Genomic DNA, 14355 nt, shown 5'->3' with positions numbered 1-14355 from the left:
AAACTGTCCTTTCATAATCCTATCGCTAATAAGAGGGTGAACCCAGTACTTTCTTTTACGTTTTTGCTTTGATTTTAGTCGGAACAAAAGAGCCACTAAACAACATTTTTGTAAAATCCATTATTAAACTGAAACTAAATTTTCCAAGGGTCGCAGATGAATTATTTTCTATTTGATATAACTTTATGTGCGACTAAAAAGAAGCACCAAAAATAGAACCAGATCCATTTTTTAAAAAAAAGCGATTTTAAAATCGCATATCTGTGCGCTCTCATTTAAAATAATGTGTTTCATTTCTTGCGTCTAAAAAATCGAGTGGTGGAAAATCGCATGTGTGCGCATGATTTGGCCTCTTTGCGACTGCTACTTTTTAGTCGTTTTCGGTTTAGTCGCAAGTGTGTGCACAACTATACTGTTCCATTTGTTCCATTTTAATTTGCGACAATCGCGTCGCCAAAAAAATGGGACAATTTTCAATTTTTAAATCGCGGCTATTTTTTAGAAGCATGTGTGTTCACCGGCATTGAAATCCGTGTGATCCATTTTTGCGACTAAATAATCGTGCGACTGAAATCGCATGTGTGCGCCTAGCCTAAGATTACGATGATGAAGAAGTCTAAAAAAGTGAGTTTCGTCATACCAACCGTGGCCGTCGTAGTCGGTGTATGCGTCTTATCATATCGGTTCGTCTATGTCTCCATCAGTACAACCATCGACCTTCAGCTCAAACATGTGGACGGATTTGGTTGTTTCCAAGGTTTATTTATGTTTGGTTTTTAATATCTCACTTGGTGCAAAATAACAATTAACTTAAGATGGAGGCTCAAGCCAAAATAAAAAACTGGGTAATGTCGTTTTTGATTGGCTCTCCGGAAGCGTCCGGAATCATTCAGAAGACTTCTGAAACCGTTTTATTAGCATGAAAATGACAGCCAGAACGCTTCTCAGAAGAGAAATTCTCTTCTTCATTTCAAATCAGAATCAAATCAAGAAGCACTAATACATGAATACTCACATGTCAAAGATACACTCAATCATTGTTTTTTATTATTTTTCATTCAAATTTTTTTCGTTTTCTGAAATTAATTTGTTCATTTATTTTCAAACAAATAAATTAAGCTTTTAAAATATTTTGCAAAACGAATTCCCGATTAATTTGTTGAATATTAGATACTATTTTCTTCACATATTAATTATTTTTCAAGTCTTATGCCATATTTGACATTTTAAATTTCACAGAAAAACAAACACAAACACAAATAAAATGCACGACTGGGGTCGCACGTATACTTGCTCTTATGCTAAAAGTAACTCTAATGTTAAAGCTTTTTATTCAAAAAATACCGTTTTAAATTATGTTTTACAAGAAACCAAGTATGCCATTTTATTACTTGCATAAAAAGGTATTTTTATAAAAACAATTTCCAAAATCGTTAGAGTCGTTTTTTAAAAAATTAATTTTTTATATATAAAAAATTTCTAACATTTTTCAAAAAAAAAGTTGGTATGCCATTTTAAAGAAATAATTAATTTACACATAAAAACGAAATTTCAAAATTTTTCACCAACCCGTTTTCAAAAAATTGATTTTTCAAAAAAAAATTTTGAAATATTTTTTAAAAATCCAAAAATGCACTTTTTGAAAATTTTCTAAAATTTTAATATTATTATTATTATTTAATTGCTTTTGCATAAAAATTTTCGTTGAAATCGGGTTAATTTTGTACGAGATATTCAGAAACCAAAAAAACCGTTCTATGAGAGGTACCGTTAATAACGGTACAAAAAATATTTTTTTTATTTCAAAAGCTGGCTCTTATGTGTAATACCACGCATAAAAATTTTAATCAAAATCGTTAGAGCCGTTTTTGAAAAAAAATTAACTTTTCTATTTCCGTTATATGGCAGGTACCGTTAGTTTTGATCATAAAAAAAAAATTTCAATTTCCCCTCTAGGGAATCACCAAAAACTGCTAACTACCAAGTTTGAACAAAATCGCTTCAGTAGTTTAGGCTGTAGCTCGAGGTTCTTACAGACAGACAGACAGACAGACAGACAGAATTGCCGGACCCACTTTTTTGGCATTCTCCATCATTGTAATGTCATGTAAAATTGTTATCTCGAGTTCGATTTTTTTTACGAATCCTAAACTTGCCCTATAGTACCTATATCGCAAGTAAAAAAATAAAATTGAGTGGAAGCAATTCAAACTGTTTTATTGGATTTCAGTATGAGTGAATCCTTGAGTGATTCCAATCGAAAACGACATAAGTAATTTGCAAGGGATGGAACTTCAAATCAAAAATACTTAAAATAGAAAATTTTGAAAAAAAAATTAACTTGTTATTTTTGATTTTTTTTTTTTTTTGTTTTTCAAAAAATTAATGAAGCATTAGGTGTAGGTCTTATTTTTTGTTGATAAGAGAATTGAATGCTTAAAATAAAAAAATATAAATAAAATGCAATAAAAATATGAAATAAAAAAATAATGAGTGCCGGTCGCACTTACTTGCTCTTGTACTTCAACTTGTACCTATTTATTAGTTAGTAATAGAATTTTATTACTTACTTACTTACTTAGGGTGAATAGAATTTTAATAGATAAATTGTTTTACGGCCAATTTCTTCACAGAGTCCTAACGCTAGTACTGGTTCTTGTCCTAAAGTTAGTACTCAAATCGGTATCAACTCATTTCTTGACTCAGGTACTAAGCCTTAGAACTGTCAATTTAGGACCCAGTACTAGTTAGGACTCGGTACTAGCTAGCTCCTCAAAATCAGCTAGGACCTGGTTATTATACCAATCGTTAATACTCAAATCGGTACTTGAAACTGACACCAACCTAATGGCTTTGCTGCACAAAGGTCGGAGATCCGTTTATACCTCGAGAACTTGAATGACACTTTTGTCGTTTTTGGTGACCTGTATCTCTGCATTGTCTGTTTACCAAATCATACATTTCTTCACTCATCAATTCATTCTTGACTGAAAGTTCTTGATAAAAAATCAAATTTCTTTTGCTTCTTGGCTTCTTGTTAAGTTTAACCAAATTTTTTTTTATTTTTTTCAATATTCTTTTTATTATTTTTTACTTTTTGTCTAAATTTGTTTTGTTAAATTCGTTTAAATATCAAAATAAATTATTTCAAACATCAAAATATTGTCAAAATGACAGTTAGACCAGTTTAGACGTATTAATTCCTAGTACTGCTTTGTGATTTAAGGTCGGGTCCTATGAATGTGAAGTAATGCTCAGGTACTAACTTTTTGTTAGGACCGAGTACTAGTGCTAGGACCTGGTCTAGTTAGACCGATACTAGGCTGACTTAGGACTGATGTGAAGAAATTGGCCGTTAACTTTTTCTTTTTTTTATAATAAATGGTGGGAACCGATGAAGATATAGTATATTTTGTGATTATTGGAAAGAGTTTCTATTTTTACAGAAAAAAACGTTTTTCTGACATCAGAATTTGATTGGGCGTTTTTTCAAAACGTATTCTCTCTTATTCGATATTTTTCATTTTTTTATAATAACGAGATTTCCTAAATAAAAATATTATATACGAAGACGAGCCGGAAAACACTGCTCACTTCTTCTGTCACTGTGCAGCACTCTGCCGCACCAGTAGAAAATTTTAAGCGAACTACTTATTTAATGAATTAGAAAATCTATATGAATTCCCAGGCAACAGCCTACGGCACTCAGATAAAAAATAACTATTTTAATAGTTAAAATCTGAATAACTATTTTAAATACAAAATCATTATTGACTACTTAAATAGTTGCATATAACTATTTCAATAGTTAAAATTGACTATTTAATAGTTAATTCGGAGAATACGAGTAGTATTGCGATTGTCTATTAAAATAGTCACAAATATAACTATTTTTTTTTTTTAACTATTTAAATAGTTATCCCGATATTAACTATTTTTTTTTTTTGCTGATTGTGAAGCCCTCCAAGGGACTCGATCAACCATAGGATTCATACATATACACTTTTTCAAGAACTTATAATACTTCAGGATATCACAAGAGATCTTCATTAATCGAAGTTCGACGGTAACTAAATCAAGTGTCATCCCATAAAACCTCACCTTATAAGTTAGGTTAGGTTTTATAGGTGGTCTTGCCCCCACTTTCCATACGTAAATCCTAGTAAGAGGACATAGTACCTTATTGGGGTAGATGAAATCGAATAAAATCACTTAGAATTAGTAACGCGAAATTCAGGAGAAAAGTATACTATTAGTTATAGAAAGCCTTCAACCGATTTATTTTGTATTCCATACCAGTGATAGCATATCGTTCCCCCCGAAGCCATAACCATGAATGTGCAAATAATTTTTTTTTTTGCTTTCTTCAATGATAAATAATACTGCAATCTCTCTTGTTTAATAACTACAAATTTGCCAGAAATTTAGTCATAATAATACCCTATATTAATGTTTACAATCGGAAAATGTTGAATTCGGTCACCATTCACCATCCTTCATTTTTTCACATTCATGCTCTTGGCTTGAGGGGAACGATATGTTAACTTAAATGGTTGAATGTCATGCATCTTGCCCGCCACAAATTGAGTATTTCGATGGTTGTAAACTATTGATGTCTTTGTCTATCCTATAACATCCCAAAAAATCAGTATCCACATTAAACTTTTTTGTAACCTAGGATGTCTTAAATGAAAAAAAAAATTTTCTCTGATCTGGATGTGTGAATATGTTAATCATATAGTTTTTGGATCGTTGAATCCAGATTCGAAGTCAATTTTGCCCTATCACGTCAGGTTTCTGAGATATCCTCAAAAAAATGTCAAAACCAAAAAAGCAAAAGTTCTTATCTGGGGTTGCGCTTATGTTTTTCGTATAGTTTTTGCGTCGCTTAAACCGAATCCAAAGTCTATTTTGCCCTATCACTTCAATTTTTTTAAGTATCCTCAAAAAATGTCTAAACTCAAAAAAAAAAGTTCTTATCTGACATTTTTTGAGGATATCAAAAAAAGCAAAAGTTCTTATCTGGGGTTGCGCTTATGTTTTTCATATAGTTTTTGGGTCGCTTAAACCGAATCCGAAGTCTATTTTGCCCTATCACTTCAATTTTTTTAAATATCCTCAAAAAATGTCTAAACTCAAAAAAAAAAGTTCTTATCTGACATTTTTTGAGGATATCTCAAAAACCTGACGTGATACGGCAAAATAGTCTTCGGATTCGGTTTGAGCAACCCAAAAACTATATGAAAAACATAAGCGCAACCCCAGATAAGAACTTTTGTTTTTTTGGTTTTGACATTTTTTTGAGGATATCTCAGAAACCTGATAGTCTTCGGATTCGGTTTGAGCAACCCAAAAACTATATGAAAAACATAAGCGCAACCCCAGATAAGAACTTTTGTTTTTTTGGTTTTGACATTTTTTTGAGGATATCTCAGAAACCTGACGTGATAGGGCAAAATTGACTTCGAATCTGGATTCAGCGATCCAAAAACTATATGATTAACATATTCACACATCCAGATCAGAGAAAAAATTTTTTTGTTTTCGTGACATTTTTTGAGGTTATCTTGAAAACCTGACGTGATGGGGCAAAACGAACTCTGGATGAGAGTGATTTATTCCTAATTCCTAATATTCCGAGATCTGCGCGATGTACTTTTGAAATAAAGATCTCTAAAGAATTCTGATAAGATTACTGAACGAATATAAACAAAAAATTACCAAAGTTTTGTCGAAAAATTAGAAAAAAAATAAAAAAAAAGTTTCCACGTTTGATTAAAAAAAATCGAAAAAAAATCAGTATATCTACCTTCAAACTCTTATAACATGAGAACGCCGCAACTTAAATTAATGTTTATGGCTTTAAAATGTAGCTTAGATTATACAAATTGTTTTTGGTTTTTTTCAAAAAAAAAATTTTACACCCTTATACCAACGTACGAAACATACTTAAAATACCAAACATACGAAAATCAAATACATGAAAAATCGTAGCGCTCCTATGATATGTCCTCTTATCGACTTTATGATTTTAAGCAGAAATTTTCTTCTATGTTTGAGGAATAAAAGGATATAAAAACAATTTTTGCATTTTCCCTTAACTTGTATCAACAATCAACACACAATTATTTTCCCCTATAACTACCATAACATCTCCTGTTTACCCTTTTTGTGTATAATATAACCCGACAACAATTCTATAAACAAAGGATACAATTTTACATCGATCCAATCATGAATACATTTTTCAAACCTTATGTTATTTTTGTTCATTCATTTTCAAAAAAAAAAAGGATTATTTATTGCATACATCATTTCCGTAAATTACAATGTAAACCGGAAACATTTCACCGTCGGAAATAGTGTTTTACATTTACACCATTATCAAGCTGCTCGCTAGTTGATTTTTGTCATTTTGCCAAAAAAGTCAACAAGTTCCATTGAAACAAACGTGCCACTAGTTGCATTTTAATTTAGAAGCCAAACGAACTATAATGTGGAATAAAATAAAATTCAATTCTATTTGAACTTTATGAGTTGTAATGGAACTAAAAATCTCACTTCTGATATGTATTGTAGGTATATAACGCTTTAAAGGAATATTTAAATTTTTTTTATAGGACTTTTGCACAAATTAAATGTGTTTTGGTAACCATATAAGAAATTAATGATTCGCGAAAAATAGGCAAACAGAGATAAGTTCTGGAACTGTAAGGGAATCTGTATTCTTTTTATTGGCAATAATGTTTACATACATAAGTAAAAATAAATGTGTAAGCCTTTATGTGTGAGTTTATTATTATTAAAAACGCTTTTAAAATAAATCGATTTTATTGTTTATAATAACTTATGGCGTTTTCGATTGGCAGTCCGGAAGCGTCCGGAATCATTCTGAAAGCGTTTTATTCGTACAAAACTGACAGTTTTGTGTGAATAAAATTTTTTCAGAATGATTCCGGACGCTTCCGGACTGCCAATCGAAAACGCCATTACATTGTACATTCAAAGCTTATTGACAAATAAAAAAATAAGTTCACATGTTTAAATTTTTAATACATAAAAATATATTTTTATTGGTTTGTCCTTCAGAAAAAAAAAAAAAAAAAACATCGATGTGACTTCACAGTCTTTAAACAATAAGTTATTTTGACAACGGATATGAGACTTGAGACTCCACTTAATGTTAAGTCATTATTTTTAATATAAAAATTAATGTAGATGTACAAAAGTCGTTATGGATGATAAACCAGTTCATGAATAAAAGATTTTGAGTAATCAAACCATCCCAAATGCATACAATGCAGTACAAACAACATTTTCTTGGCATGAATCCAAAAATCCTCCTTCGTCGCTGTAGCATGTTAAGAAGATACTTTTTTTCATTTCCTCTGCATCCTTATGTATATGTTTGTTAATGTTTTGTTGCAGAAAAGAACTAAAAGTGAACACAAACAGAAGTGGAAAATGAATAAAGTCTAGCCTATTTACAATTTTTATTTCCTTTTTTTTTCTATGAGATAAATTGATTATTCATCAGAATCCTTAATTGGTAAGATACAAAGCTTTTTTGTTATATTCTTACTCTTTTCGTTCTAGTTTAGTCTTTTATTGTTGTCTATTAGATGTCTTTCCTGAAACAATTCATTTGTAATAAAAGCGCTTCTAGGAATCCTCATCAATCTACTTTGTGGTTCTATTTCCAAGTAGATTTTGTTCGGTATATTGAGTATTTGTTTATACGCTCTATATGAATGTGGAAGATTTTACCCAGGTCTTATCTTTAATTATACAATAAGCATCATACATAAATAATTCTACTAATATGGCAGCTGTATATACAAATTGACTAAGATATGAGCGTATTAATTTAATGGTCATTGTCTTAATCGATGAAATCTTTTTACTGTAGAAATTAGTAATGTTACACATAAAATATAAAAAAAAGACACCTCTGTCTGGCAACAATTGACCATATAAAAAATAGATCAGCGAGAGTTGCACGAATGGATAAAAGTGCGGTGGAGATAGTAACCGATACCGATATGACATTATGTCATATTTTGTTGAAAATAAGATTCAAGATCTTTAAAGCCCTCATCAGGGATTTAATTTGTGCAATTAATTGAAGTGAGCTTGGGAAATTTGTTCAGTGCAGTTAAATGATATGAAATACTTTTTGGCCACGGTGGCGTATGCGTACTTTTGTAAGATCATTTGAAAGATTTTTTTGTTTGCTGTTGAAAAATTGAGAATACTTACATCAGAAAAATTATCGCTTTATTATCGATTTTATAAATTAAGAAAATCGTTAACTTGAAAATAAAATGGTTAAATAATCCAGCGCCGTTAAAGAAATCTTTGTTTGAAATTTAAAATGGCTTAATATGGAGTCGAGTTAATATTTAAAAATGCTTATAAACATTCTTCTGATTATTTTTGAGTAGCTTTATTACAATAAATATTTACAAAATAAATTTGGTCAGATAGAAGCCAAAAAGACATTATTTGTCTTTTAGCAATATTTATAAGAGCTTCGTTTCTTTGGGAACATTTATCTACTGTTTAGTACTTAAAACTACTTTGAACCACTTTGCTATATTGAAAAAGTAGTTCAAAGATCATCAAAATCGGAGGTTCCCTAATAATGCCATTTTTTGAGCTTTAGTTACTCCATTTTCCATTAATTTAAATAAATCGTTTTTGAAAAGGAGATAAATCCATTTAATAAATTTTTTCTGGCGAAATAAAAATTGGATAGAACTTATTATTCAAAGATCATTCGCCAGATTTCTTTTTACTTATTGTGAGTGGGTTATAAAAACTTGCAACTTGTCTCGTGAATTTTTCGTACAAAAAAGTTTTCACCATTTTTTAAAATCAGATTTTCTTAAATCTTTATTTTTTGTATAACAACTGAAACCACAGTGCAAAATTATTATACTGACGCATCCAAATGCTTAGCATTTCCACTCCTATATTAAACTTGTACTCAAAAAATAAAAAGTTAATAATTATAACGTAAGCTCAAACTCCGATGTTTCTCTTCAAAAAACTGAATATCAATTAATCAGAATTACTTCAGTAGTTATAATCCTTTTTCGCTTGCGTTTAAATTTCATTTGCCTTTCAACAAAATTAAGTCAGTCTAGAAGCAGTAATTCTTCCGGAAGAAAATGAAACGGTCCAAATCTTATTATTTAGAACGGTTTCAAGCCCAAAAACAAGAGAGATGAGAACCATTTCAAGATGACTTTATGTCCATTGATGCCCATAATTGGTAAATTCAACGACTTGTTTTAGCTTGAAGACCAAATTTTAGCTGATTTGGTCTTCAACGACTTGTTTTATTATTTCAATTTTATTAACTTATTTTTAGAATTTTAATTTATTTAACCAACTATACTACTAGCTCCTCTAAGAGCTAAATAACCGGCAGTCAAATCTGAAGGGAGGGCACGAACGGTTGCATATTCTTCCGAATTATGATAATTAAGTTTTGTATGTGGATCAGTGTAGGGTGCAATTAAACCTGAAATATCAGAATACTTCTTGGCTGGTTTAAAAGAAGGTGGAGGGTTAAGTGTATTATCTAAAATAAAAAAACAAAAACAAGATATTTTAGCTAAAATGTTTGAAATTTGTGAGAACTAGCTTCATACATGTAACAGCGTCTTGTGGCCATGGCAATGATTTTTCAGTAGCCAAAATTTGTTTTAAAGACTTCCAGATTCTTTTCTTCCCACCGGCTTGAACATAGTTCATAGATGATTTTTTAAAACAAGGAGTATTCGCTTCTTCCATAATATAAAAATTATTTGTAATTTATTTTGGAATTGAACAGAAAACTATTTGCTTTTTGTTATTTGTTTTGATTTGAGTGACAGTAGTCTGACGTTTCATGTGTCACTTGGTAAGGTTTGTTTGATTGTTAAATTTGAGTCCTCTGAGAAAAGCGTTCAGTGCAAAAAGTAGTTCAAGCGATTTTGTCGCTGGTTCTCCCTGGGTGTAGCGTTTTATTGCGAGACCTTTTTATTTTTTTAATGAGTTTCTGCCCTAGATGTTTAAACTTAAAATAATTGTGAGCTATTCTCTAAGAGAATTTACAATATGAACTGCTTATTCCTATCTCTAATAAACACAAAAACGCGTGCGTTTATATTTTGTCGCAGCTATCAAATGAAAATGGAATGGATAAGGAGCTCATTGAAATAAGCGAAACTAGTTTGGAATTGCACAAGCTCCACCCTCCACATACAAATATGAACTGCCTAATATGAAGTTGATATACACACTACCCAGAGTTGCCATTGTGATAACTAGCATTTTATATTATAGGAAATAATCAAATGGCGATTGGTTGAAATGCGCTATACTCATGGTCATAATTTAATCTAAGCGTTAATTGGGGGCAAATGACAAATTAGGGGTATTCACGATCCGATGCAACTGGTCTTGTATCATTGCAAAAGTGCAAAAGTGTAAAATCTTACAACACTACCACAACAAAATATATGGATTGAAATTTTACAATGGTCTTGCACTTTTGCTATACCCTAACCCTATTGCAAAATAAAAATACAATGGTGTAAATTTTTTTTGACAGATGGCAGCTCGCCGTCGCGTGTCGTCAATGATGAACAATTTATCTTTTTTATTCTTATTCTTTTTTATTTTGTTTCTTTTGATGTAATTTGTGAAAATAAATTAACCCGAACACAACAAAGAATGAAATTATAAAAAAATTGAAGAAAAAGAAGAAGCATCGGTGGAAAGACAACTCCGTAAAAAAAAAAGAGTGAAGCTGATATAAATCATATCATGGATTCCATTCAATATTTACTATAGATAAGAAGATGTGCGTTCACGATCTATTGTAAAAAAATAAAATTTTACACTTTTACTAGGCCTGTTGCACCAGATCGTGAATACCCCTATTGATTCATCATTTTACATTTCCTTGTTATCTCTGTGTGGCCACCGTTTTTGTACAAAAAAAATCTCAAATATCCTTATGTCATTTTCCAAAACGAGTGAATTATTTACTCCCAAAATTTTCAATGAGTAATAGGAGTGGATTACCAATACATCCCCTTTCTTTTTGTATTAATAATTGTCAAATTCGTTGGTGGATGTTTTATTTTTAATTTTTTTCTTGTTAAGAAAATTCTATTTATTTATAAGAAAATTTAGTAAAGTACTAAAAAATATCAATAAAAGTGATTATTAAATTTAAAGTATCCATTAAAAATTGAAAATCTGTCAAATCGCATAAGAATTTTAAAATTTCTCATTTTAAATGGCGATTTTAAATTTTTAATGGAGAGTGAATAAACTGGGTCAAAGTTGTTGTATTATTTAGTATCACAAAAACATGCAAAACAAAAGTCAAATCACTCCATCTGTCAAATTTATCGTAAACAAATTCTAATATTAAACGAAAAAGGAGTGATTCACTCCAATATTTTCTGAAAAGTGCATTAAACAAATTACAAATCTTTTCACAAAAAACAAACATACCTTATACCTTGTCAAATTTGAAAGTTCCCACCTTACGTTACGTTTCGAACTTCGAAAAAAAGTCAACCAAAATGTATTGTTTGTTGTTGTTTTGTTTCTTTTCTTCCCTGATTAACTAATTTATTTTGATTGTTAAATTATTTTTCCATTAAAAATGTTATAAAAATTCTTTATATTTTTCAAGTGTTTCCAATAATTACCTGACAATCACCATATTAAAAAGACATAATGCCGTTGACACCAAAGTTTATACAAAATTTACAAAAATTTCGTCTTGTTACCTTCGATATCACCGATACCTTGCTCACATTCAAACGATCACCAGCAATTCAATACGCTGAAACGGCTGCTAATCACGGTTATCCGCATTTGAATCGTGACAAATTATTGGTAAGCTTTCGTAAAGAATTCAAACAACACATGATTAAGTATCCAAATTATGGCAAAACAACACCAAATATGGACTGGAATCAATGGTGGATTAAATTGGTATTGAATATATTCGAATCCGTAGAATCGGGAATTCCGGAAAAAGATGCACTTATCATTGCTAAGGAACTTGTCGATCTTTACCGCACTGATGTTTGTTGGAAACATTTGGATGGAGCAAGTGAGCTCGTTTGTAAAGTAAGGGAATCCGGTAAGGATGTTGGCGTTATTTCTAATTTTGATCCTAGTCTACCACAAATACTCAAAGCAATGAACTTGAATAATTTTGATTTTATTCTTACTGCATATGATTGTGGTATTTTAAAGCCAAATAGAGAGATTTTTGACTTGGCATTAGCTAAATATAATATCCGTAGTGACCAAGCAATTCATATAGGTAATATGTATGATTTGGATTATTTGGGTGCAAAAGCTGCTGGTTGGTCAAGTATTCTAATATCCAAAATGACTGAGGATGAGATGGCAGTTAGAGAAGGTTTGAATCGGCAACATGTATTTCAAAACATACCAGACCTTTTACACACTTTGAATCACAAAGTTATTGAATGGTAGAAAAGAGATCAACACACTGACGAACATGACTATGGTTTATAATTAAGTACAACTTAATGTAGTACCTATACTATTTTATTAACATTTATTCAGAAATTAAAAATATATATTTATTTAGATATTTCAATTTTTTATTTTATACTCGCTACATCAATTAAATCATAGTTGTGTTAAAGCGGCCCTAGCGAGATATTCGTCAGAGCGGAAATTTGTTCGAATTCATACGAATTGGACGATTTTGACCTGACGGAAGCACACTTCCAAGCATGATTCGTGCGAATCGGGGGATTTTTCCGTTCCGACGGATATCTCGCTAGGACCGAGATTTAGTCCATTTATTTTAGAATTCTACATTTTTATATTTTGTTTCCTTAAGTCAAAGATTTGTAGCCTTTTTGAGAAGACGTATGATTAAGTACCAAGAGTAAGACATCCTTGTCTATTTCGAAAAAAGAGCATTTCATTATTTGAACGTATAGCAGCGGGACAAAATAACATCATATCAAGAATGGGTATATCAGCAAAAGGTGACATAGACATGAGATGAATACGTGAAGAAGTTACAGCTCAAAACAGGAGCAGCAGAGAAAGATTATCGAACTAGGAAAAGAGAATGAAGAAAAATCCTCCCGAGAAGTGAGTATAAGCAGACTCCCGCTTAGGGCTCAGTTATAGCTATCAGTAAAATCCATCAGTAAAAATTCTGTTTTGCAATTTTGAATACTAATTTATGCAAAATATTGATGAAATAAATTAAAAACACATTTTCACTGACTTTTTGAAAAAGAAGCAATGCATTTGGTGTTGTATTTGTATTTTAGTCACAAATTCATTTTAAAAATTTTACTGATGAAATTTCATTTTACTGAATAGTAAAATTTATAAAATGGATTTGTGACTAAAATATAACACCAACATTGCTTCTTTTTGAAAAAATTAGTTTAAATAAGCTTTCAACTTATTTCATCAATATTTTGCTCAAAATAAAAGTTTAAAGTATTCAAAATAGCTAAACAAAATTTTTACTGATGGATTTTACTGATAGCTATAACAGAGCCCTAAAAGGGATAAACAAATTTCGCAATCGAAACAACACTCGAAGGTTTTTCTTTAAAGCCAAGCAACTTGCAGCGGGTTCTAAAATCCAAACGCAACCTCTTAGAAACATTGAAGGTAATCTAATCACCGAAGAAAAGAAAATAGTGTAAGTATTCAATTAGCATTTCTAGCAGCCGCTTAATGAAAATAATTTAAACAGCGAGACAGAACAAGAAGACAACCGAACGCCATTCAATCTGGACAAAACAACTTCAACCAACATAAAAGAAGTAAAAAAGTTATAAAAAGCTTTAAAACAAAAAACCACCTGCTCCGATGGTTTTCCTGTGGATCTTTAAAAGCATGGAAATCGTGGTTTAGTAAGGCACATGAACCAAATCATCAACCAAGTATGGTTTGGATACCAGCTTAAAAAAAAGCTATCTTATGTCAATATGTTCCATATAAGATCGTGCTTTGTAGGCATTCAAAACTATTATTCAACACACTAATGGATACGTGCTAGTGTGGCTTTCGGAAACACAATTATGCAAATGTATTGAGAGTTGTGTTATAGGAATTACAGAATGCCAGTCCATAATAGAAATCTGCGGTATTGAAAACAGAATTTGTGTAGGAGATTCACAGTTGGTGGACCACTTTTCCACAGCGAAGATAGCTAACCCTTCTATTCGATCTATAAGATGTAAGAAAGCGATTAGAGATGTGATCTCTGGTCGGAATAAAACTTTGTCTAAATAATTGAAACTCGATATACTTAGCCTTGTCTTAAACGAG

The 14355-nt window shown here is 30.9% G+C and overlaps 2 protein-coding genes across 2 annotated transcripts; one reads left to right on the top strand and one right to left on the bottom strand.

The window, feature by feature from the left end:
* Window positions 1-9356: 9356 nt before the first annotated feature.
* On the bottom strand, window positions 9357-9899 carry LOC129910987 (INO80 complex subunit C). Its single transcript, XM_055988609.1, has 2 exons — window positions 9660-9899; window positions 9357-9589 (listed from the first exon to the last, which is right to left on the bottom strand). Exons 1-2 carry the CDS (start codon window positions 9799-9801, stop codon window positions 9390-9392), a joined length of 342 nt encoding a protein of 113 aa, XP_055844584.1. The 5' UTR covers window positions 9802-9899; the 3' UTR covers window positions 9357-9389.
* A 1683-nt stretch (window positions 9900-11582) lies between these two features.
* Window positions 11583-12638, top strand: LOC129909968 (rhythmically expressed gene 2 protein). Its single transcript, XM_055987158.1, has one exon. The coding sequence runs from the start codon at window positions 11746-11748 to the stop codon at window positions 12517-12519; it is 774 nt and encodes a 257-aa protein (XP_055843133.1). The 5' UTR covers window positions 11583-11745; the 3' UTR covers window positions 12520-12638.
* The last annotated feature ends 1717 nt before the right edge of the window (window positions 12639-14355 follow it).

The sequence above is a fragment of the Episyrphus balteatus genome, chromosome 2, assembly GCF_945859705.1.
Source record: "Episyrphus balteatus chromosome 2, idEpiBalt1.1, whole genome shotgun sequence".
Lineage (NCBI taxonomy): Eukaryota > Metazoa > Arthropoda > Insecta > Diptera > Syrphidae > Episyrphus > Episyrphus balteatus.
This window is presented reverse-complemented; position numbering and strand designations above follow the sequence as displayed.